Raw genomic sequence first — 26,466 nt, forward strand, 5'->3', positions numbered from 1 at the left:
CAGAAGGTACATGATGATTAATAAACATTTGAATAATAATTTGATCAATTTTATTTATTTTTTACGTTCAATATATGATGTACAAGATCACGAGAAACGTTTGTTTTCAATGAGCAGGTCCAGAAGTAGTTAAGTTAGAATGAGTGAAATGAGTGGAAAATTAAAGAGGACAATATCAACTGTTAGCAATGTATTGGTTTGGATCGGATAAGAGGCCACAGGGCGGGTGGATTGGGGCTTATGAAGATGAGACACAGGGTCCACAGACTTGCATGAAGATTCCTGGTCAACTATTGTACACGAGTCAAAGGTGGTGGAAGAAACATCCAATATCACGTTGAGCTCATGATGGTGGGAACTTGGGGTGACAAAGCTGAGGCCTCTGGTCAGGACTAATTGTTTAGGATCAGAGAAGGGAATATTGGGATTGTGAAAACATGGCAGGGGTTGGGATAGGGAGAGATCGTACGGGGAAGGGATAGATAGTGTATTGGAATTTAAGCTTCCGATCTTTGACTTCCATAAGGAAGGAAAAGCTGTCATCTGTGGCAACACAAAATGCAGCAATAAATAGAGTGGATGTTGCTGCAGAGAATCAACAAGAGCAGGCATCTACCAGCCTGTGGCATGAACTGTGGAATTCAGTAAAGAAATGAGAATATTACCTCAAAAAATGTTGAACAGTTTGAAAAGTTTCTATGATCCTGAAGAGGTCTGAATTTTGATGGGTGGAATGTGAGTAGAAATCCATTTTGGTTTGTTTGGGGCTAGAAACATTTGCTAAGGAAAGAGATGGGGCTGTAAAAGTGCTTTTTGATCAAAGAAGGGAAAGAGTAACCAGTGAGGGTAAACAAGGCTAAAAAAAGTAGAAGTAAAAAAAGATCGCCTTCGAGGTTTGGATTCCTAAGAAACAAGTGGTAGTGAATTCAACAGTAAATAAAAATAGAAAAAAAATCAGTTGCTGGAAATCTGAAATACAATCATGAAGTACCGCAAGCACTCAAAAGTTTAGACAACATCCTTGGAAAGGGATACAGAGCTAATATTTCACGCTGAAAATCCTTTGCAGACGAATGGAAATAAAATAAAAACACAAACTGGTTCATTGTATCATGTGAAGGGATGGATAGAACAAAATAAATCATTTTTAGGTGTGGCCAAGATTTCCAGGGGCTTAGTTGGAGAGATCATCTGGTCAATGGATAGCAAATAGAGAAGAAGAAATGAACAAAAACTGTAAAGTGAGGGTGGCCAGAGATGGGAAATCAAGCAAATAGAAGATGAAAGGTTGTTCAAAGCCTGGTTCTGAGCCATGCTCAAGCAGGTGAGACTGCACGAATGAAGAGAGGAAAGCTGAGCCAATCTCACAGACATGATGACTCATAGCAGAAATGTCCAATTCTGGCTCAAACAGAGAAGGCGAGTCAGCCTGAATTATAGAATTGTTTTTTTTTTAACTTCAAATTGCAGCACAGTAACAGGTGCTTCTGATCTACTGAGCACATACCACTTAAACACACCCATGTGACCAATTAACCTGTACGTCTGGAAAGCAGGAGGAAACCAGAGCACCTGGAGGAAACCTCTGCAGCTTATTTCAATCCTGTGCGGTGGCCCCCTCCATACTAGACGGTGAAATAACCAGTTAGAATGATCTCCACAGTACATCTGTAGAAATTTGCAAGTGTCTTTAGGGACATTCCAAATCTTCACCATTTACACCTCGGACTTCAACTACTGCACAGAGTCTTGTCATCTTCAGAAGTTTTTGGATGACTCTGCCATAGTTGGATGCATCAGCAAGGCAGATGAGGTTGAGTACAGGGCTACTGTAGGAAACTTTGTCACATGGTGTGAGCAGAATTATCTGCAGCTTAATGTGAAAAAGACTAAGGAGCTGGTGGTAGACCTGAGGACAGCTAAGGTACCGGTGACTCCTGTTTCCATCCAGGGGGTCAGTGTGAACATGGTGGAGGATTACAAATACCTGAGGATACATATTGACAATAAACTGGACTGGTCAAAGAACACTGAGGCTGTCTACAAGAGGGGTCAGAGCCGTCTCTATTTCCTGAGGAGACTGAGGTCCTTTAACATCTGTCGGACGATGCTGAGGATGTTCTACGAGTCTGTGGTGGCCAGTGCTATCATGTTTGCTGTTGTGTGCTGGGGCAGCAGGCTGAGGGTAGCAGACACCAACAGAATCAACAAACTCATTCGCAAGGCCAGTGATGTTGTGGGGATGGAACTGGACTCTCTCACGGTGGTGTCCGAAAAGAGGATGCTGTCTAAGTTGCATGCCATCTTGGTCAATGTCTCCCATCCACTACATAATGTACTGGGTGGGCACAGGAGTACATTCAGCCAGAGACTCATTCCTCCAAGATGCAGCACAGAGCATCAAGGGAAATCATTCCTGCCTGTGGCCATCAAACTTTACAGCTCCTCCCTTGGAGGGTCAGACACCCTGTGCCGATAGGCTGGTCCTGAACTTATTTCATAATTTACTGGCATAATTTACATAGTACTATTTAACTATTTATGGTTCTATTACTGTTTATTATTTATGGTGCAACTGTAACAAAAACCAATTTCCCCCTGGGATCAATAAAGTATGACTATGACTATGACTATGATCTCCTCAAGCTCCTAATGAAATACACCCACTGTCGTGCCTTCTTTGTAGCTGCGTTGATATCTTAGTTTCAGGTTAAATACTCAGAGATAATCACCAGAAACAGATTATTGAAGTAAACTCATTCATGTGATGTCTTAAAACCTGATACATTTAGGCGGATTTTTGTGTGTAAGTATCTGCTTTTCCCATTGAACAATGATCAGACCTATGTCAATTAGGGCCAACAGGGAAATGAGTCTAAATACTCCACAGTAAGATTCTCCTGAGCATGGTGGCATCAGCCACACAGCCAATAACGTTTTCATTCACATTGTGCATGCTCCCTCCACTGATGGCAAAAGCTTTTTGCGGAAACCTAGAATTCACTGTCCACGTATCGAAAATCGAGAACATATCCCACAGAAAGAAGTAGAGAGACAATAAGAATTCATATTATGGCGATCATTTGGTCCATAATGACAGATGAAGAAGCTCTTTAATCTCAACAACGGTTTTTATTGTGGTAAATACAAATCATACCAGGTACCATGACCCAGAGAGAGAACAACTCAGTTACGTACTGATGGGGGAGGTGACCAACACACACCCTGGATACAGTTAGGGTGACCCACAAATACACAAGCAGATAATGGTATAACCCAAGCCAGAATGTAACAATAAATGAACTGAAACTTCCCACCGTAATTCCACAACAGCATTTTAACACAAGAACCATAAACCGTGCCGGTCATTAGAAATGCAAGGAACAGCTGTCAACCAGGCATCCCCCCTCCCCACCCCTGAGCTTCACAATATTATGATTGCTATGTTTTGCATATAGTATCTCTGAGTCTCAGTATCATGTGATCAGCACTGTGAAGAATTAATCTCTGGAACTTCCTTCACTAATCATAAGATTTTTATAAAGAATCAATGTTGAGTTGCAGCCTGTGATCAGCCATCCCTGATGTACCTCCATTCGAGTGGTAAAGGCCACTTGGGAGTTAATCAGAGCATCTCTTCAGGTAGTGGGATGGGGGAGTTGTTCCAATCACACCGAGGCCACATGTATCTCTTTCCTTCATCTATATAGAGAGTTCTCTAAGAGTTAAAAAGTGTCAAGCAGAATATGTGGCAGCAGAGGGATCGTCCACCTATCAGGTTAAGACCCTCATCAGTCATGTACTTTAAATGCTGACTTGCTTTCTCACAGTCAACATGTTGATGAAGCAGCTCATATGTTTCCCAATGGCAACTGTATGGATCCCATGTCAGTGCACAATTCTGTGTGGTGAATACTGTCGGACTGCTTTTTGCACAATTTCATAGAAATGTTGTCAAGAGATCTGAATAAGTGTCAGTGATTTCTTTTGCAACACATGTTTTGCACACCCAAACCCACTTTTGCTTTTGTGAGTTTATTGTGTGAAAATCAGTGTTACTCATTTCTGCTGTACAATTATACTTCAATTTCATGCATTGATTCTAAAGCTCTTCAAGAAATTGTAACAGTTAATTTCTCAAAATAACCTCTTTATTTTTATAATAGTGAAAATAAAAAAGTGTAAATGATATAAATTTAAAACTAAAACAGAAAATGCAGGAAATATTCAGCAGGTAAGACTCCGTCTGTGGGGAAAGATACAGGCTTAACATTTCAGGTTATAACCAGCTTGCTTTTAATCCAAACTGCAGCCACAAGTAGACACAGTTAGATTTCATTCATGTTTCCTTTCACCATGAACATAGTTTTCCACCTGTGGCATAACTCTAGACTATGTTACTGAAATGGAGATCACCAGGTGATCATGTCCTCCTGCAGTTAAACAAGCAGTCTCTTCAGCGACAATGGTACAGCAGAAAAGTATTATGTAAATAAGATTTCTTGAAAACTGGCACTTGTCTGAATCAACTAATATTTATGGGAGTTTATTCCTATGGATAGGTGTCCAATAGGCAAGGCTCATAAACCACGGCAAGTATGCCTTGCGATGTATTTGTCAGTAGAGGGCACTCTTCACAATTTCTCAGACACATGTTCTGTGCCTTCGAGGGAATTTCCTTACAAAGCTGTAATTCAAAATCAAAGTTAAAAAAAAGCAATTTCTAACAATAAGTAATCAATTGTTGAATTGTAATCTTACATCAGGCGTCGACTTCCTTGAATATTTTCTCCTCAATTTGAGCCTGAAGGTGAGATCAGCAGTGTGCCATACACTGCTCTGGCCTCTGAAAAAGTTTGCACTGATCAGATGTGATGTGTTTCCCTTCGGAAAGAGGACACGGCTCTATGTGTCAATCTCTCTGGTTTCGTCAGCTGTCAAAGCTAACACAAGCCAAACCTTTCTTATATCTAAAACATACAATTTTTTTTTCAAAATAACAAATGCTACCAATATTATTCTTAATTTTGCAAAAGATATATACGTTTGAATGAAATCAGATACATTTTAAAAGTCTAGATGAAATCACACCAGTGGCTACCAGCCATTCTCCATCCGTGGAGAAGCAGTTTTTCAACAGCTCCTCCTTGTCACAGAATCTCACAGCGATTTTGCTGCTTGAGACCAAGTTAACTCACTCAATGACTATTGCCAGTTTACTCTTTTCCATAGATGCTGCCTGGCCTGCTGAGCGCCTCCAGCATTTTGTGTGTGTTGCTTGGATTTCCAGCATCTGCAGATTTTCTTGTCTTTGGACTATCACCAGTTGCACTCACATCTACAGTGATAAAGTGTTTTTAAAGGATTGGCCACAGTCTGAGTCAATTCCTGCCTAAGCAAGGACCTGGACCCACTGCAATTTGCCTACCGCCACAATAGATCTACAGTGGATGCAATCTCACTGACTTTCCACTTGGTCTTGGATCATCTGGACAATAGCAATATCTACGTCAAGCCTGCTGTTCATCAATTAGAGCTCAGCTTTCAAGATCATCAGTATTAATCAATAGACTCCGAATCCTGGGCCTCTGTACCTCTCTCTGCAATTGGATCCTTGACTTCCTCATCATGAGACCACGGTCAGTGTGGATCAGAAATAACATCTTCTCCTCACTGACAATCAACACTGGTGCACCTCAAGGATGCATGCTTTGCCCACTATTCTACTCTCTCTACAGCTCAAATGTTATCTATACATTTGCCAATGACACATCTACAGCTTGCAGAATTTCAGATGGTAATGAGGAGGCATACGAAGGTGAGATAGATCAGTTGACAAACAAGAGAAAATCTGCAGATGCTGGAAATCCAAGTAACACCATCCCCTTCTCTCAATTCCTCCGTCTCCACCACATCTGCTTTCAGGATGAGGCATTTCATTCTAGAATGAAGGAGATGTCCTCCTTTTTCAAAGAAAGGGGCTTCCCTTCCTCCACCATCAACACTGCCCTCGACTGCATCTCTTCCATTTCATGCATGTTTGCTCTCACCACCACACTACCAGGGATACCACCCAACCAGCCTCCACGTCGAGCACATAGTTCTCCAAAACTTCCACCATCTCCAACAGGATCCCACCATCAAGTGCATCTTTCCCTCCTCACCACTTTCTGCTTTCCACAGGGATTGCTCCCCACATAAGTCCCTTGTCCATCCGTCCCTCCCCACTGATCTCCCTCCTGGTACTTATCCTTGCAAGCAGAACAAGTGCTACACCTCCTCTCTCACTACCATTCAGGGCCCCAAACAGTCCTTCCAGGTGAGGCGACACTTCACCTGTGAGTCTGTTGTGGTCACTTATTGTGTTTGGTGCACCTGATGTGGCCTCCTATGTATTGATATGAATGGACGTAGATTGGGAGACCACTTCGCTGAGCATCTATGCTCCATCTGCCAGAACAAGCAGGATCTCCTTGTAGCCACCCATTTTAATTCCACTTCCCATTCCCATTCTGATTTGTCCATCCATGGCCTCCTCCACTGTCATGATAAGGACACTTAGGGTGTTGGAACAACATCTTTATTCTGTTTGGGTAGCCTCCAACCTGATGGCATGAACATTGATTTCTCAAGCTTCCGGTATTGCCCCCAACCCTCCCTCCCCGCTTTCACCATTTCCCATCCCCTTTTTCTTCTCTCACCTTATCCCTTGCCCGTCCTTCACCTCCCTACCCCATTTTCATTCTTCCATGGCCTTCTGTCTCTTTCACCAAGCAACATCTCAGCTCTTTGCTTCAAGCCTCCCCCTCCAGATTTCACCTATCACCTGGTATTTCTCTCATACCTCACCCACCCCCTTTTAAATCTACTCCTCAGCTTTTTTTTCCAGTCCTGCCAAAGGGTTTCAGCCTGAAATGTCGACTGTACTCTTTTCCATAGATGCTGCCTGGCTTGCTGAGTTCCTCCATCATTTTCTGTGTGTTAGATAGATCAGATGGCTGAGTGGTGTTGCAGTGACAACCTTGCACTCAACATATTAGACATTTACTCAACAGATAATGACTCAACATTACTTGCTTCTTCATTTTGAAATGCCCAGGTATGTTAGTATGCTCCATATTGATCACCCTATCCTCAAGTGGAATTGCTGCATTCCATTCTCAACGGAGCCATATGGCCCCCTTGGGGGCCCTGGCACATCTGAAGGGGGCCACCAACTGAAAACTGTGAGAAGGGGAGCCCCAAGGGTATATGGGGGCCCTGGTAACTTAACGGATGAAATACCCAAGCCGCAACCTTCATTGGAGTCAATAGTTTCCCCCCTCTTTATAATATCTTTCCAACACACCATTTGAAGTACAACCCACCCAAACTGAGCCAGAAATTCAAGAGAGTTTGATTGATCTTCAGAATGATATAACTGCACGTCGTCAGTTCAGTCAGTTTCAAAAAGATTTTTGGATCAAGAATGATCTGCCGAATAAATTTACCACACCATGGGAAAAAGCCCGAAGATTTTTTATTGACCCAATATATTTGGTTGAGAGCAGATTCTGCCAGGTAGTTTCCTTGACAAAATCCAGGAATAGAATCGATGTTGCAACAAGAGGTGACCTCTGACTGTCATTGTCTAATTTGGAGCCCGATATCATGAAACTTGCAGAAAAGCACCAAGCTCCAGGATCACATTAGGCCTGATAGATGTTTAATTTCATACAGTCTTTTTTTAAGTTTTGTCCAGTTTGTCGGAATGCTAAAGTTTTCTTGGTGTCCAATAATAACTGATTTTCTGTCTATCTGTTCATGTTGTATCCCTGTTTGAAAGGGGGGCCCTGGAACCAGAGAAGAGCTCCTAAGGGGGCCGTGGCCAAAAAGCGGTTGAGAATCACTGATTTAAAGGGACTCCTTGATTTCTGTATGAAGCAAACCAGACAGAAACTTTTACCATGATTGCATCTTTCTACTTCACACATCTATCTACTTTCATGTCATTTTTACCTCAATAGCCTGTTGTATTACTTAATTCAATTGTTCCTTTCTACTTTATCATGAATTAGTTTAGTATTGCTTTTCCATTATAATATGCAAATTTTTAATCCATCTATGATAATGTAAACTTAGTGGAAGAACAGCGACTTTGAAGCTTTAATACAACAGATACTGAAATAAATGAGGCAAAACTGCACGAAGTGATTTAGGTCAGTTCCAACTTAAAAGTTAGATGTATTGCTGGGTGTAATAAGTTAAATCATTCTGCAGGATGAGTTAAATTGAATTATTGGCTTTATTCCAGTACGAATAGGATTGAGCCCAGTCACCAGTATAAAGTTTAGAATGACTGTACTGTTTTCTATTGGTGGATTTTTTTCTGTGCACACAACATTCTCAATACGCCCAACACTGATTTATTCTCATGTTATATGGAAATTAATACATGTTAAGATATTTGATGAAGAGGTAACACATCCTTTTTCTTCTTCCAATTTTGTGTTGATATCCTCATTTATTTAAAGTTAGAGAAATCATCATTCCAAAAGTTATTAAAATAAAACAGAAATACTCCAAGCATTTATTGGAATGAATGAAGCTTGAACTATGCTCCAGGTGAACGTCACTACGTTGTCATGGGAACTATTGTTTTATGAGGGATATCTTACCCCTACTTTCGTTAAGTATATAATCACTTCAGAAAGTTTCCTATCAGTGACTCATTCCATGAAGCAGGTCATTCAAACTGACACAGAAAATACTTGTACAAGTAATTCTGTTTAACTTGTTCTTTCACCTTGTGTAGCTTTCAAGAGTATAATTACAGTTTATTTAAAAACAATGCTTCAGATATTTGTTTCTGCTGTTTTCCTCCTGGCTGTACTTATATCCAGCCCGACCACAGCAATTAAAAAAAGGCAACCTCAAACCCTGTCAAGAGGTATGTGATATTTACTTAATTAATTCTGTAATGTTTCAACACTGTTGTTCATGTACTGCATTGAAATTGGCTTCAGCATTTATTCTGAATATTACTGCATTTTCCTTGAGTAGAAAAATAATTATTTTTTTCCAAATGTTTTGCATGGATGAAAGCAAGGCTTCACCCCAAGAAAGTCATGTGCTGTTCAATTGAGACACCTCAGCACAAAATAAATAGAAGAATTTTTGTCTAGCTGATTGTTATTTGGATCAGTGAAGAGATCTATGCAATTCCTTTTTCTGCAAGGTCTCATTCAAGTACATTTTAATGATATCAAATCCCGGCTGTGAGATCCTGGAACAATACAGATTGGAAATGTAACAGTGTTAGATTTTGAATTTGATCATTTTGTGAGATTAACCAGAGTACAGGAAGTGTTTCAGCAAAGATTTGTTGTCAGTTTTGACCTTTCTGTATTAAGAGATGATAGATAAAATAAAATCATTTTGGTTTCAAAGTTGTATCTGACAGCTAAAATCAAATTAGGATCCAGATTACATCGTGAATAATGCTTAGATTTCTCCCAGCATTGGTGAGTAAAAGGCATTTAATAAGCAGAGCCTATAGTTACCATTGAGTAATCTTAAATACAGAAAGTGAGCATTCCACCAACAAAAGACTTAATAGAAGTCTTAAGAAACATGCCCCTGCTTTACATCTGTTTTTCTTTACTAACACAGTAGATTTATGTTCTGATGTGAGTTTTCTGCAAATCCTAACTGCTACATCACAATACTTCAACATTTCTTAAACAACTGGCAAAAATTTGTTCAAATGACTGCAGATTTATTTTCGCCTTCCACGCTAAAATGGAGTGAAGTTCCTACGTCTTCACACAAAGTAGGAACAAAAATGTGAAGTCATTTAAAGTTCTACTTCACATTGTAAGTTCCAATCATTACAGCTATGCAATTAATCATCATGTGTTGATGCTTATTTTGTAATTTCCAACTATTTTCTGTCAATTTTTTAAAAAAACTTTCTTTCATTTTCAATGTTCCTCTTCCTTCCAATTATACTTCTTCTTCCTTCTTGGTATTTTTCTTTCTGTGTTTCATTTAGTAATGGATTGATATGTGCCACAATCAATATACCAAAGCTACTCAACTAGGTTTTTACTATTCAGCCATTATTTACAAAATAAGCATTTTATTGTCTTTTGCAACGTTGAAGTACATTTAGTATAGTGAAGTTCCTCTATCTGCTTGATAGCCAAGAAATGAATTTGCAAAATATTTCCTAGATTCTAAAAATCAACTATGAAAAGTATGGAATCTCTTGGCCTCGTATTCTTTTTGTCTTTGATTTTATGTTCAAAACCTCAGATACCTTAGCTCTCTCTCTCTCTCTCTCTCTCCCCCCCTCTCACACTCACTCACTCACTCACACTCATAATTTTTCTGTGCCTGATTTGGTGTGGAATTCTTCTATCCCAACTTACAATTCTTTCTCAGTCTCTTGATTCTTTTTTGTCACAATCATTTTATCCTACTTTTTCTGTACAAACACACCTGCCTTCTCTATTTACTCAAGTTGCAGCTATGGTATAGCCAGATCACACTACCTAATTTGCTCTATAAAAATTGTAAAACAAAATCAGCACATACAAGATTAAGTTCCCTGACATGGCAGAATCTGTGTCAGTATTAATAGCTAAGTTAATAACGCAAACACGAGGAATTCTGCAGATGCTGGAAATTCAAGCAACACACATCAAAGATGCTGGTGAAAGCAGCAGACTAGGCAGCATCTCTAGGAGGAGGAACAGTCGACATTTCAGGCCGAGACCCTGAAACGTCGGCTGTACCTCCTCCTAGAGATGCTGCCTGGCCAGCTGTGTTCACCAGCAACTTTGATGTGTGTAGCTAAGTTAATAACACTGCTTTGAAATAAGGAAGTTAGCAAGTGACACACAGATTGGCCTTGTGTTTGACAGTGAGGAACACAACAGAGAAGTAGAAGTTTAGTCGGCTGAGCAGAAACATAGGAAATGGAATTTAATTTCCAGAGAAGCGTGGGGTATGGATTTTGGAGAGTGCAGAATGTAAGGGAATATATCGTGCAATAAATGAGTGAACATTGAGTGATATGGGCAAACAGAAGGATTTTGGCATTTATACCCACAGGTTGCTAAAGATAGTAGGACAGGTCAATTAGAAAGGAAAACTTGAAATGTTTTCCATTATTAGTCCAGTTATGCAGTATAAAAGCATTGAGATTAGGCTAGAACAGTATACAATTCTGATTCGAACAAACCTTGCGTTGGAATTGATTTTTTCGGAACACAAGAGCTGAAGGAAGAAGGTTAAGACAATTAAATCATTAGGGGCCTGGACAGAATAAATAATATGTTCCTATTTCCCTTGTTTGAGGTTTAAAAAAGAAGTATATGGATTTAAAGTAGTTTAAAGAGTGAAATAGGGAAAAAATTTAACCCAGAGGAAGATAGCAATCTGGAACTCAACAGAAGTTAGTAAAGGCAGAAGCCCTTATCATACGTAGGTAATACTTGGTTACAAGGATGTGCTGGTTTTTCTAGGTGCTGAAAGGTGAGAAGGTAGGATTAATCTGGGTATCTTTTACAAATTCTACATATACAATGGACCAAATAGTTTGTTCACATATCATAAATTTTGTGTAATTCTGTGAAAATGAACAGTGCACTCTTCTGTATGCTGCCCAACAGATTAAAATGAAAATTGAACACTAGCAACATCAGAAAACTGCAGATTGTTATGTTTATCATTGTTTCAGGTTGGGGAGACGATTTAACATGGGTTCAAACCTATGAAGAAGGGCTATTCAAGGCAAGGAAAAGGTAATAAAATCCACTCATATCAATATTTTGCATTAGAGAAGCATATTTAAGTTTTCAGAACTAATTTATTCTACTTTAGATAGAATAAAGTTATAGCAAGACCACAGAAGCTGCTCAGGAATAAAGATTGGAAGTTTTAAAGAAAGGCAAATCTCTTTCATAGTGCAGTGTTAAAACTGCCCTCAGTGATTAGATATGCTGTAAACAGATTATTTTGTCCTAATTACTGTAGACATGTAACTGCTTTGGTAGCTCTCTCCAAAGTGCTGCTTGGATACTAAATCAAGGGTTGACAGTGCATTCTTAAACTCAGCCTTCTTTTTTATGAGAAGATCACAGAAGCAGTGTATTTGTAGCTTAACATGTGTTAAGTGTTTCAGTGAGGAAAGTTTATTATTAATAGGAAATTTTTCTACTTCTAACTATAATTTTCCCAAGATTCTAGCTTCCCTCAGTAAAAATTGATATATTCACAAGGTATCACACAGCATAGAGCAAGCCATTCAGATCCCTCAGTCCACGTAGAATAACATCCATTTGCATTAATTCAATTCTATTCCCCCTAATTTCCCATCATCACCCCAGCAGTCTGTCACTTTCAGAGCAATTAGAGAGAATTTACAGTGGCAAATTACTCTTCTAACTCTCACAACCATGAGATATGGGAGAAATCAGAGCACCTTGGAGAAAACCAATGCAGTTGTCAGGAGAATTAGCGAACTCCACACTGACAGTGCCAGAAGTCAGGATTCAGGCTGAATCTCCGGACTTGTAAGATAGCAGGTGTATTAGCTGTGCCACTGTTCAAGGTGACATCCTAAAGACATTTTTATCCTCACTGACAATGTGATGAAAATCAGGATGAATGTAGAAATTCCAGAACAGTTGCAGAAACATGTCCTCCATTTTGGGAGTACAAAAAAAATTAATCTCCTACATAACTAACACTGGAGCTTTTGAAGATTTGAAGACTGCTCTGATGAGATGTTGTTATCTGTAACCCAGTAAAATATCCAACTTTTAAAAGCTGAAGGAAGAAATTGAAAGCTCAGCCTCTGGAAGGACAAGACTTTTACAGCAAAGAAACCGTTCTGAAATTTACATTATTTACCATAAAACTCCAGGCTAAAGGTTCTGTTTTAACCAATCAACCAGTTTGGAAATAAAACCGTAATTCAAAAACCATTGAACTTACCTGCTGATTGCTCCCTGATGCTTGTGGTTAATAGGTTTAAGGATTGTTAAAGAGTAGCTTTATTTGTCACATGTACATCAAAAAGGACAGTGAAATGCATCATTTGTGTCAAATCAAATCAGTGAGGATTGATCTTGTCAGCCTGGAAGGGTTGACATGCTTCTGGCACCAATGTAACATGCACAAAACTCACCAGCCCTAACCTGTACATCTTTGAAATGTGGGAGAAACCGGAATACCCAGAGGTAGCCCATGCAGCCACAGAGAGAACATACAAACTCCCTACAGGCAGTGGCGAGAATTGAATCCCAATGCTCACTGACACTTGTAACAGCATTATGCTGAGCTCTGTGCCTCCATGAGCACAGCAGATTGCTCTCATACACCCCAGCAATCTCTGGCAAAGGCATCTTTCTCTGTTTATGGCCACTAGTCATTTGTACTCAACCCTCGAGTGAACTATTCTCCCTGATTTACAGCTAATTTTCCACCATTGTCCCACACCCAACCGCCATCAGAAATCTGGCAGGCCAAGCACACATCTTACCACAAGAATGAAAGAAAAAGGAACATAACCAAATCACTTTTACTGATAGTCAGCAGCGAACGCACGAACCAGATTTTGCCCATTATTTACAGCTGTTACAGTTAAATAGGACCCTGGTCAGACCCCACTTGGAGAACTGAGCTCAGTTCGGGTCACCTCACTACAGGAAGGATGTCGAAACAATAGAACGGGTACAGAAGAGATTTACAAGGATGTTGCCTGGATTGGGCCTTATGAGAATAAGCTGAGTGAACTCGGCCTTTTCTCCTTGGAACGACGGAGGATGATAGGTGAACTGACTGAGGTGTATAAGATGATGAGAGGCATTGTTCGTGTGGATAGTCGGAGGCTTTTTCCCAAGGCTGAAATGGCTAACACGAGAGGACACAGTTTTAAGGTGCTTGGAAGTAGGCACAGAGAAGATGTCAGGGGTAAGTTTTTTCACACAGCGAGTGGTGAGTGTGTGGAATGGGCTGTCGGCAACGGTGGTGGAGGTGGAGACAATAGGGTCTTTTAAGAGTGTACATGGAGCTTAGGAAAATAGAGGGCTATGGGTAACCCAAGGTAATTTCTCAAGTAAGTACATGTTCAGAACAGCATTGTGGGCTGAAGGGTTTGTATTGTGCTGCAGGTTTTCTATGTTTCTATTCTGACTATCTCTTCTAATCCATACATCTGTTCTTATTTCAGCAACAAGCCATTAATGATTATCCACCACTTGGAAGACTGTAAATACTGTAACGGTAAAGCTCTCATGTTTTTCAGTTTCACAGTCAGAATTATTTCATTTCATTTTCTACCCTGTCAACGCGGCATAGTCATTTAGCATCTTATAGAATGTGTCCTGAATATGTCTGAGAGAGGAGGGAGCTCTGCCGAATGAGCATACCTTCATTGATATTCCTTTAAAAGCAGTAAAACTTATTTGAATCATCTTTATAAAAAATAGTTTGATATCTCAAGTTAATTCAGGAGGTGTTTTTTTTTCCTCTGAGGAGATTAAATTAACCTAATGATTAACTTAGTGTCCCCATGCAATCCAAGATTTCACAATTCTCAATTGATTTGCTCCTGGTAGTGGCCATACATTAAATACTATAGGTCCAAAGGCTGAAAGTATCAGTACCTCCAGTTGAATTCTATTTTTTTGTGTGTTTCCCCCCAGCTGTCACTCTGTGGTTTTGTATTGCTATGTGATCCTGTCCCCACTCCTGCTCTACTCCGGCCCCTGTATTACTGAGTACTCCGTCTCTCACCTGTTTCTCATTATTACCTGTATTGCTGCCACCTGTGTCTCATTGTGCTCCACCTATCATCTGCCTCTCTGTTCATTGCTCAGTGTATTTCAGTCCTGTGTTTTCAACTGTTTGTTGCCAGATTGTACCAGTGAACTTTCTTGAGCTTGTCTGTCTGTCTGTCTGTCTGTCTGTCTGTCTGTCTGTCTGTCTGTCTGTCTGTCTGTCTGTCTGTCTGTCCGTCCGTCCTTTCACACTGACTTTGTTTGTACGTTGGGATTTGTTACTCAATTAATATTACTGTATGCCCAGTACTGGGTCTGCAATTGGATCCCTGCTCCAGCGTCCTGACAGAGAGCATACATGGCGTGCAAGTGTCATAATTCTTCCTCTTTGATGTTAGAAACTTTTTCACCCACCTCCCCACCTCTTGCTGAAATTTTCATAATACACCACATTTAGTGTGCTGTGTATAGTTCTGGCCTCAAAATCACATTAAGGATTTGGGAGCGTTGGAGAGTATGCAAAGAATAATTACCTGAAATGCAAAAACACATATAAGACATCTCAGAGGTGCTTCTCATCTATTTCCTGCAACTTTATACACCCAGCCAGAGTTATTTTCCCCCAGTCCACAACTTCTATCAAATCAGGCTCCATATTCAAAAAAGTATGCTCTGCAATTCCCACCCCTTCAATAAGATTCCACCACCAGACTAATATTCCCATTTCAGTATTTCAAAGGGTTGTTTCCTTTGCACTTCCCTGTTCCATTCTTCCATCCCTATAAATTATCTTTCCCATACAATGACATGATCAAGTGGGGAATTCAGAAGGAACTGCATTACTCAGGGAATAGTGAGAACATACAGCTTGCTACCGCAATGAAGCAAGTAAGAGGATGAGGAGACAAATATATGAAGGAGGAGAAAATAAAGATATTCTGATAGATTTAAGTAAGGAAAGCTCAAAGAAAATTTAAATGGAACATCGCTACCACCATAGATTGAGTTGAATTTCTGTTTCTATACTGCATACTTGAAGTAATCCTACAAATTCTTTTTACCAACTGAAGTTCAAAATGTAGCTGTCACGCTTGCCCACGTTATAACAATAATTACACAACAAAAGTAATTTATTGCTTGAAGGAAGACAAAGTGTGAATTTCAGTGCTTTCTTCTTTACTATAAAAAAGGCAAAAATGACTATCAATCTTTTTCAGCACTGAAACAAGTTTTTGCTGCAAATCAAGAAATCCAGGAGATGGCAGACAAAGATTTCATCATGTTAAATCTTATGGTAAGTTTTAATTGGGTTTTATTTACTGAAGGAAACCTTTAATATGTTTGGATTTGCCATTTATTCATTTGCTAATACAGGGTGCACATTAAGAATTCAACTTAAAGGTGATATTGTGCAGATGAATATCAGCGTTTCAAAAGCTCAGAATGCAAAAAGGTATTCAGTCACTTTGGCCCAACCCTGATAGTCCAAATATCCAACCTTGGATCAAGAGGTTTGTTTAAGAAGTTACATCTGTAACTCGGATAATGAGAAAAAAATGTACTAAACTTGCATATACTTTTTTAGGGGATTTTTAAAAAATTGATTCTAAACTGTCAGTTTTCTCGTACGCAAGATTGTTTAATACAATTGCATTTAGACAGTCGGATTAACTGTCTGTAACAGAAAATAATGCTGATGATCTGTTCCACATGACAACTTTCTTAGTGTGGACAATAACTAACGGGACCACTCCAAATTTTGGCGATTTTGCCACGAACATATGAATAATAAACTTATCTAAATGAGAATAAATGTTGAGGGATAATATAGGGAACACCTTCATGAAAAACAAAGGATTAAAAGTAAAACATATTTCTTAATCTACTGCCCTTGAGTTAAAATTTGTGTTCATCTCTATTTATCTCCCCCCACATCAGGAAGCTATGACTTCAATTAGAGGTACATAGGTTAAAGAAAACATTTGGGTAGTCTGTTACAGTTCATTTCTCTGTCAGTAAAGTTTACAATATGCATTTTCATATCTTTGTTCTTTTATTTGTTTTACAAGCATGAAACCACAGACAAGAACCTTGCACCAGATGGTAAATATGTGCCCCGGATTTTATTTGTAGGTAGGCATCTGGTCATTTTTGTAGATTCATCACTTAATGCTAAGCAATCCACTGTATCAATACCGTAACTTCCAAGAGCCAATATGATCTCTGTTGATTGCTATTATTTACTTCCTTATCAAAAAATTCTTTTACAATGCAGTGAACATTCATGTAATAACAGATGTTCCTGAACAGGTAAAACAAGTGTCAATGGTTGGCTTGAAGACTGAATGCTGTACTGATTCCCAAGTTGGGGCAGGTGTTAATTCATAGGCTACCCATGCCTTGGATAATGAACAACAGTGAATTTGACCTAGTAAAATGACATAGTATTTGAGGGGATTTACCAGAAGAGTACTGCTTTAATTTTGTTTATTAGCTGCAGGGCAGGTTATAAAAAAATGAACCCAGCTACAAATAACACATTTATCTCCATGCTTGCAGTTTCCAGGTTCAAGGCAATTCCAGAAATTTGAGCACAGATACACAGGCTGATATCCCTTCATTATTCAGGGAATTCCACTGACGATGGGGGCATCATCTGGATGAGATGCTAAACTGAAACTGTGTCAATAGACAATAGACAATAGGTGCAGGAGTAGGCCATTCAGCCCTTCGAGCCAGCACCGCCATTCACTGTGATCATGGCTGATCATCCACAATCAGTACCCCGTTCCTGCCTTCTCCCCATATCCCTTGATTCTGCTATCTTTAAGAGCTCTATCGAACTCTTTCTTGAAAGCATCCAGAGAATTGGCCTCCAGGGCCTTCTGAGGCAGAGCATTCCACAGATCCACAACTCTCTGGGTGAAAAAGTATTTCCTCAACTCCGTTCTGAATGGCCTACCCCTTATTCTCAAATTGTTCTGAGACTCCCCCAACATCGGAAATATGTTTCCTGCCTTTAGCGTGTCCAATCCCTTAATAATCTTACATGTTTCAATCAGATCCCCTCTCATCCTTCTAAATTCCAGTGTATACAAGCCCATTCGCTCCAATCTTTCAACAGATGACAGTCTCGCCATCCCGGGAATTAACCTTGTGAACCTACGCTGCACTTCCTCAATAGCAAGAATGTCCTCCCTCAAATTTGGAGACCAAAACTGTACACAATACTCCAGGTTTGGTCTCACCAGGGCCCTGTACAACTGCAGAAGGACCTCTTTGCTCCTATACTCAACTCCCCTTGTTATGAAGGCCAACATGCCATTAGCTTTCTTCACTGCCTGCTGTACCTGCATGCTTACTTTCAGTGACTGATGAACAAGGACACCTAGATCTCGTTGTACTTCCCCCTTTTCCTAACTTGACACCATTCAAATAGTAATCTGCCTTCCTGTTCTTGCCACCAAAGCGTCTTCTCTTTCAGCAGAACTTAAAGGACTTTGGGCATTTCTTGAAAGAAACTCGTGGGATTTATCATTAGTGTTCTGGCCAATGTTTATCCCTTACACATCATTAAAAAGAAAATTCATTAAGACCTTCACACTTTATGGAAAATTATTTTGTGTAAATTTGCCGCTACAGTTTCTCAATTGCAGCAACAATAATTCAAATTTATATAACGTACCAGAGGTAATAAATATAGACAATAGCAGGACTACTTGCATTAAAAAAAATGCCAGACCACATGATGCAAAACTTGCCCAAGAGGTAGATCTTTAAAGATATCATCAAGGAGTCAAAGGAAGTCGAGCACAGTTCTCAAGAAGGAATATCTGAGATCTGGTCTGAGAGCTAAAGACACTCATAAGAATTGCACTACAAAAGCACCTCTGCCTTGAAATGAATTGCAATTGAAAAGGATATGAAAGGAGCTTGTCATACATGTCTCATTTCAGTGAAGTTATACATCTCAGCCATATCTTTCCAAGTTCAAGTATAATTGTCATGCTACCAGACACATGCATACGGCTAAATGAAACTCTGTTCATCCAGGGCCAAGGAGCAAAGCACCATAGACACAGTCAGGCACAACATAGACCACATGTGGTTACGACAGCACCAAAGTTCCCTCCAATTTTTTTACAGCCGTGCAGACCAACTATCACCCTGAGCAGGAAATTTTTACGTGGCCGGAAAACTGCGTGGCACATTATATAAAAGAAAATTCCAGCTGCACAGCAGCAGAGGTTATGTGAGCAGAAGCATTGCAGTTACTAAATGGCAATGCAGCCATGCAGTTTAGAGAGAACATCGGATAGCACATATGGTCACAAAATAATATTAGCACAGGTCCCTGAGTAATGTGGCCTGAAGGTTGATGGTTCATATGATGTGACCCTGAAATGAAGAACTAGCATCCTTCCTTATTCCTCATCTGACGCAGCCAAAGACAATGCAGCTTGTCTTCCAGTGAGAAAATACCAGACAGCAGCACCAATGGCACAGCCAGCCTGCAAGGGCCAGCATGGATTCCAGCTGGCCTGCCTCACCTCTGCTTGCTCCCACTCCACCTCCGGTGCCTGCTACCCTTGGTGTCTGAAACACGCTAAACTGCAGCATGAAGTCTGGTCCTCAGACACGCATCCCAGCGCAGCCGCCGTGCCTCTGTTCACTCCCACACCGCTTCTGGCCCCTCCTTCCCGGATGGCTGTCACAGGCGATGCCGTGGTATGATGGTGTGGTCATGCAATCTTGCCATGAACCAATGAACTGGATTTGCAGAATGTTGGATTATCAATGCCCATCAGGATCTTGCAATCACAAGGAAAATGTATAAGACGAACACTTGCACCTTTTGTTTCATCGAGAGAGGCTGCTGCAGCCAAGCACACCACCATCTTACCAGAATTCATCTGCAAAATGTCCAGCTATTGCTCCTGTATTTTATGTGAACAAGCTGTTCTTTATGATATGTTGTACCCCACTCCTTTCTGGACTTCTCTTCCTCCCTCTCAATTCCACCTTCCAAGCAATCAAATATGGACCAGGGAGCCTTCTATGGGAGTAGCACCCCACATTCCATAAAGAACCATCTGTTCACATAAAACACGGGTGTACGAGCTGGGCATATTGCAGATGAACAGGAGTTCAATAATCAGCAGGAGACCTCAATTGTCTGAGACTGCAGGAGAAGAACAAGAATCGGCTACTTTTTTTAACGTCACGTTTACCACTATTAAAGGATCAACTGTTATTTAGCTGGCAAAGATATTGATGAGAAGTACAGTGTAACTTCACTGAACTGAGACACGTATGACGAAGTGCCTTTCACATCCCTTTCAATTTCAATCATGAGAGGCATAGATAAGGTGGATAGCCAGTACCTGTTTCCCAGAGCATGAATAGCAAACACCAAAGGGCATATGTACAAAGTTAAGGGAGGGACACTTAAGGGAGTCATCAGGGGTAAGTTTTTTACACAGAGAGTTGTGGGTGCCTCGAATGACTTGCCAGGGATGGTGGCAGAGGCTAAAACATTAGGCGTATTTAAGAGCCTCTTGGAGAGGCACATGGATGAAAGAAAAATAGAGGGTTACGGGGTAGTGTGAGTTTAGTACTTTTTTTTAAGGAATATATTGGTCAGCACAACATCGAGGGCCGAAGGGCCTGTACTGTGCTGTAGTATTCTAGTGTCTAGTATCTAGTGTCTAGCAATTCCATTCAAGGCAATAAGCTACCTTAGCAGTGTGGTTCTTGTGTCAGGTATTGTAGCCACTCAGATCTGCTCATGAATACATTTGAAGGGTTGCCGTTCAATGACCTGCCATGATTCGATGGCATTACCAGGCAGCATGGTAATGATTAGCACAACAATTTACAGTACAGGCAACCCGGGTTCAATTCCTGCCGCTGTCTGTCAGGAGTTTGTACGTCCTCCTCGTGACTATGTGGATTTCCTCTCTTTGCTCCAGTTTCCTCCCACAGTCCAAAGGCGTACCGTTTGGCTGGCTAATTAGTCATTGTAAATTGCCCCGTGATTAGGCTAGGATTAAACTGGGGGATTACTGGGCAGAGTGGCTCGAAGGGCTGGCAGAGCCCACTCCACACAATAGCTCAATAAATTAATTAATTAATTTCAAAATACTTATGCAAGATCGTGAATTCAATTGTGTTGCTCTTTAGCTGTAGCTGGAGAATATGTGCATTAATGCACTCAGCGCTTGTTGGTACAATGGCACAAAGTAACTTTAACAATATACAGTATGGTTTACTACCAGAATTGTCAACATTGGCTTAAACTTTCACCGTGTTGAATCCAGCATGTGCTAGGAGACAGCATCAGGAAATTCTATATTCCCGCTCTGTGACTTCACAAGAAAAGATATCAAGGATTGGATTTGCATAATTTCTCTTGAATACGTTCTCCAAATGTATTTGAAATGACAAAGTATTCTTCAAGTTTTAGTACCTGCACCCTTCATCAAATGCCAAGCCAGATATCACATCTACTCTATTCTGGTTTCTTCCTTAATCAACTTGGAAATCCTGTTGAAAGAATCACCAAAGGCTGGGGTTAATTATTAATATTAACAGGAATTATTGACTAATGTTATGTAAAACAGAATAATGCATTAGATATTAGATTTTGCCTGATGTGCGTGCATCATATTAAGGCAGATTGGTTTAAATTGGAACTAATGATGTGAGTTGGGTCTGCATGCCTGGGACTTGATCCAAAAGGTTGACAATGCCGTTCCCCACAACCCCCGCACCCACAACGCACAGACAGATTTTGCTCCAGCTACTGTGTTCCTCGAGCAGTTTGTCTTTTGCTCCAGTTTGACTGGCTTCGTTGTTGTGCACTTTGTTTTCCATAGATCCCTCTATGACTGTGAGAGCTGATATTGCAGGGAGGTACACAAACCGTCTCTATACATATGAACCTCAAGACATTCAACTATGTAAGTTTAAAGCACTTCAGTCGAAACCTGTGGTCCTAATTTAAATTATGTCTTGTCAATTCATTGACAGAAGTCTTTTTTTTTGTAATTTATCTGCAGAAGATTATGTATCAGTTTTTTCAACATATTGCAAAATAAAAACCTTGCAAAGTCATAGGAGGTTGTGAATCTCAGACCATGCTTAAATACTGAAAGAGAAAGTTCATAAAACATTCTCGCAAGAATATGGCCTGAAGTAACCCTCATCTTAGTAAGTTCTTCAAATTTACTTTATGACAGATTATTTTGTTAATTGGTTAATAAGCATTGCAGAATCTGCAAGCAATTGCAAAAATCAAAACTGTTTGGAATTATTCCACTTTACCTTCCAAAATCATCATGATGTTTAGATTTTGGAGGTTAAATAAGATCCAAACAAACAATCATTTGTAAATAAAGCACATCAAATGCAAAAAGTCCATGAAAATTCAGGATTTTATTATTTCAGCATAAATATTGAGATGGCAAAATAAAACTCCTGTGTTGTTACTATACTGAAAAGTAGAATAGTCACGGCTTTTGTTTCTCTTACCAATTACCCCTTACAGTAAAAATATACTCCCTCCCTCTCCCCTCTTTTCCTATTCCCCACTATGGTCTCGCCCTCTTCTCACCTGTCTATCATCTCTCCCAGGGTCCCCTCCTCCTTCCTTTTCTCCTTTTCTCCACTCTCCTCTCTATCAGATTTTTTACTCTCCAGCCTTGCCCCCTTCCTAACCATCTATCATCCTCCAGCTATCCTCCTTTCCATCCACCCACCTTTTTATTCTGTCATCTACCCACTTCCTTTTCAGACCTGAAGAAGGGTCTTGGCCCAAAACAATGACTGTTTATTCATTTGCATAGATGTTACCTTGCCTGCTGAGTTCCTCCGGCATCTTGTGTGTCTTGCTTTTGTTAATCTTTTTCGATTCTAGAAAAATTATTTAAGATTCTAGCAATTGGGTTCATTGAACTGAACTGATAAAAAATCCCTTTATATTTTTTTCTATTTCCAGTGATTAGTAACATGAAGAAAGCAAAACGTTTGCTAACATCTGAGCTATAAAGAAGAAGAGCAATGCTACTTGTTCTAATGTGAGAGAGAGGAAAGAGGGTTTTATTTCCTTGTACATACAAGTTAATCTGAGTTACTGCTTCATGCTGATTAATACTCAAAGTCAATCTGCAAGAATGTACGCAATGCCTTAATTTTCATTTCTGGTACAGAAGGTACATGATGATTAATAAACATTTGAATAATAATTTGATCAATTTTATTTATTTTTTACGTTCAATATATGATGTACAAGATCACGAGAAACATATGTTTTCAATGAGCAGGTCCAGAAGTAGTTAAGTTGGAATGAGTGAAACGAGTGGAAAATTAAAGAGGACAATATCAACTGTTAGCAATGTATTGGTTTGGATCGGATAAGAGGCCACAGGGCGGGTGGATTGGGGCTTATGAAGATGAGACACAGGGTCCACAGACTTGCATGAAGATTCCTGGTCAACTATTGTACACGAGTCAAAGGTGGTGGAAGAAACATCCAATGTCACGTTGAGCTCATGATGGTGGGAACTTGGGGTGACAAAGCTGAGGCCTCTGGTCAGGACTAATTGTTTAGGATCAGAGAAGGGAATATTGGGATTGTGAAAACATGGCAGGGGTTGGGATAGGGAGAGATCGTACGGGGAAGGGATAGATAGTGTATTAGAATTTAAGCTTCCGATCTTTGACTTCCATAAGGAAGGAAAAGCTGTCATCTGTGGCAACACAAAATGCAGCAATAAATAGAGTGGATGTTGCTGCAGAGAATCAACAAGAGCAGGCATCTACCAACCTATGGCATGAACTGTGGAATTCAGTAAAGAAATGAGAATATTACCTCAAAAAATGTTGAACAGTTTGAAAAGTTTCTATGATCCTGAAGAGGTCTGAATTTTGATGGGTGGAATGTGAGTAGAAATCCATTTTGGTTTGTTTGGGGCTAGAAACATTTGCTAAGGAAAGAGATGGGGTTGTAAAAGTGCTTTTTGATCAAAGAAGGGAAAGAGTAACCAGTGAGGGTAAACAAGGCTAAAAAAAGTAGAAGTAAAAAAAGATCGCCTTCGAGGTTTGGATTCCTAAGAAACAAGTGGTAGTGAATTCAACAGTAAATAAAAATAGAAAAAAAATCAGTTGCTGGAAATCTGAAATACAATCATGAAGTACCGCAAGCACTCAAAAGTTTAGACAACATCCTTGGAAAGGGATACAGAGCTAATATTTCACGCTGAAAATCCTTTGCAGACGAATGGAAATAAAATAAAAACACAAACTGGTTCATTGTATCATGTGAAGGGATGGATAGAACAAAATAAATCATTTTTAGGTGTGGCCAAGATTTCCAGGGGCTTAGTTGGAGAGATCATCTGGTCAATGGATAGCAAATAGAGAAGAAGAAATGAACAAAAACTGTAAAGTGAGGGTGGCCAGAGATGGGAAATCAAGCAATAGAAGATGAAAGATTGTTCAAAGCCTGGTTCTGAGCCGTGCTCAAGCAGGTGAGACTGCACGAATGAAGAGAGGAAAGCTGAGCCAATCTCACAGACATGATGACTCATAGCAGAAATGTCCAATTCTGGCTCAAATAGAGAAGGCGAGTCAGCCTGAATTATAGAATTGTTTTTTTTTTAACTTCAAATTGCAGCACAGTAACAGATCCTTCTGACCTACTGAGCACATACCACTTAAACACACCCATGTGACCAATTAACCTGTACGTCTAGAAAGCAGGAGGAAACCAGAGCACCTGGAGGAAACCTCTGCAGCTTATTTCAATCCTGTGCAGTGCACCCCTTCATACTAGACGCTGACATAACCAGTTAGAATGTTCTCCATGGTACATCAGCAGAAATTTGCGAGTTTCTTTTGGGACATACCAAATCTCCTCAAGCTCCTAATGAAATACACCCACTGTAGTGCCTTCTTTGTAGCTGCGTTGATATCTTGGGTCCAGGTTAGATCCTCAGAGATAATCACCAGAAGCAGATTATTGAAGTAAAATCATTTATGTGATGTCTTAAAACCTGATGCATTTTGGCGGATTTTTGTGTGTAAGTATCTGCTTTTCCCATTGAACAATGATCAGACCTATGTCAATTAGGGCCAACAGGGAAATGAGTCTAAATACTCCACAGTAAGATTCTCCTGAGCATGGTGGCATCAGCCACACAGCCAATAACGTTTTCATTCACATTGTGCATGCTCCCTCCACTGATGGCAAAAGCTTTTTGAGGAAACCTAGAATTCACTGTCCACGTATCGAAAATCCAGAACACATCCTACAGAAAGAAGTAAAGAGACAATAAGAATTCATATTGTGGCGATCATTTGGTCCATAATGACAGACGAGGAAGCTCTTTAATCTCAACAACGGCTTTTATTGTAGTAAACACAAAACTGACCGGGTGCCATGACCTGGAGAGAGAACAACTCAGTTACGTACTGATGGGGGAGGTGACCAACACACACCCCGGATACAGTTAGGGTGACCCACAAATACACGAGCAGATAATGGTATAACACAAGCCAAAAAGTACCAATAAATGAACTGAAACTTCCCACCGTAATTCCACGAAAGCATTTTAACACAAGAACCATTAACAGTGCTGGTCATTAGAAATGCAAGGGCGGTCTGTCAACCAGGTCTTCCTAGAGATGCTGCCTGGCCTGCTGCGTTCACCAGCAACTTTGATGTGTGTTGCTTGTCCTTACTTCGCTCACCATGATCGAAACGCTTAATTATGTCTAGTTTTACACTAAGTGTAACACCCTTACGAGCTCTTTCAGGCTTTTCCGATACCATAGAACTCATCTTGCAAATGGCTGCTCACAGGCACGTGTTAAAGCAATGCCGGCGAGAATCTGGGGGAAAGCTGCTGCTGGGGGCGCGTGCTGCCTTTTATCACCCGCTGATTTTATCGTGCGCTGCTTTTTTTACGTAACAGTGAAAACACCTTCTGAAAGCGAAAACGGTACTAATGTTGGTCTTTCGTAACAGTGAGGTTTCGTAAAGCGAACGTGCAAAAAGCGGGGGACACCTGTAAGCGGCAACAAAGAGGACAAACTCCTCTCCTGGAGGCCCCTTTTCATGTTTACAATTTGATTTTATTGAATTACCTAGAGTGCATTGTTACAAATATTGCTTAGTGATCATAGATGTGTTTAGTAGATGGATTGAGGCAATCCCTGCCAAGAATAATACAGCCCCCTGGCAGCAGCTAAAATACTGTTGCAAGAAGTGATCCCCCAGTATGGGCTACCAGAAATATTGAGTTCAGATAACGGTCCCCACTTTGTAGCAAACTTACTCATCAAACAACAATTCCATTGCTCTCACCATCCCCAGGCTGCAGGTCTCATGGAAAGGGCAAATGGTACGTTAAAAACTAAATTGGCAAAACTTATGGAGGAAACGGGGCTTAATTATTTAAAGGTATTGCCATTAGCATTATTCCATATGAGATCCACCACCCGCCCCCCCACCTGGCCGGGAAAAAAACAGGATTGTCAGCAGCTGAAATCATCTTTGGAAAGCCCCTAAGGACCCCATGGGGTTCTGCACGGCCTCTCACTCTTGATATAAATGGGCTACCTAACTAAGATTCAACAAGCCTTACAGTCACAGGTGCATCAGGCATACAAGGACGAAGACGGTACGACAAAA

At 40.3% G+C, this 26,466-nt stretch overlaps 1 protein-coding gene across 1 annotated transcript; it reads left to right on the forward strand.

Moving 5' to 3' along the window:
• Window positions 1–8,694: 8,694 nt before the first annotated feature.
• On the forward strand, window positions 8,695–23,012 carry LOC134343556 (anterior gradient protein 3-like). Its single transcript, XM_063042295.1, has 7 exons — window positions 8,695–8,929; window positions 11,726–11,789; window positions 14,222–14,274; window positions 15,989–16,065; window positions 16,841–16,904; window positions 21,650–21,733; window positions 22,771–23,012. The coding sequence occupies exons 1-7, from the start codon at window positions 8,830–8,832 to the stop codon at window positions 22,818–22,820; spliced, it is 492 nt and encodes a 163-aa protein (XP_062898365.1). The 5' UTR covers window positions 8,695–8,829; the 3' UTR covers window positions 22,821–23,012.
• The last annotated feature ends 3,454 nt before the right edge of the window (window positions 23,013–26,466 follow it).

The sequence above is a fragment of the Mobula hypostoma genome, chromosome 3, assembly GCF_963921235.1.
Source record: "Mobula hypostoma chromosome 3, sMobHyp1.1, whole genome shotgun sequence".
NCBI classification, from domain to species: domain Eukaryota; kingdom Metazoa; phylum Chordata; class Chondrichthyes; order Myliobatiformes; family Myliobatidae; genus Mobula; species Mobula hypostoma.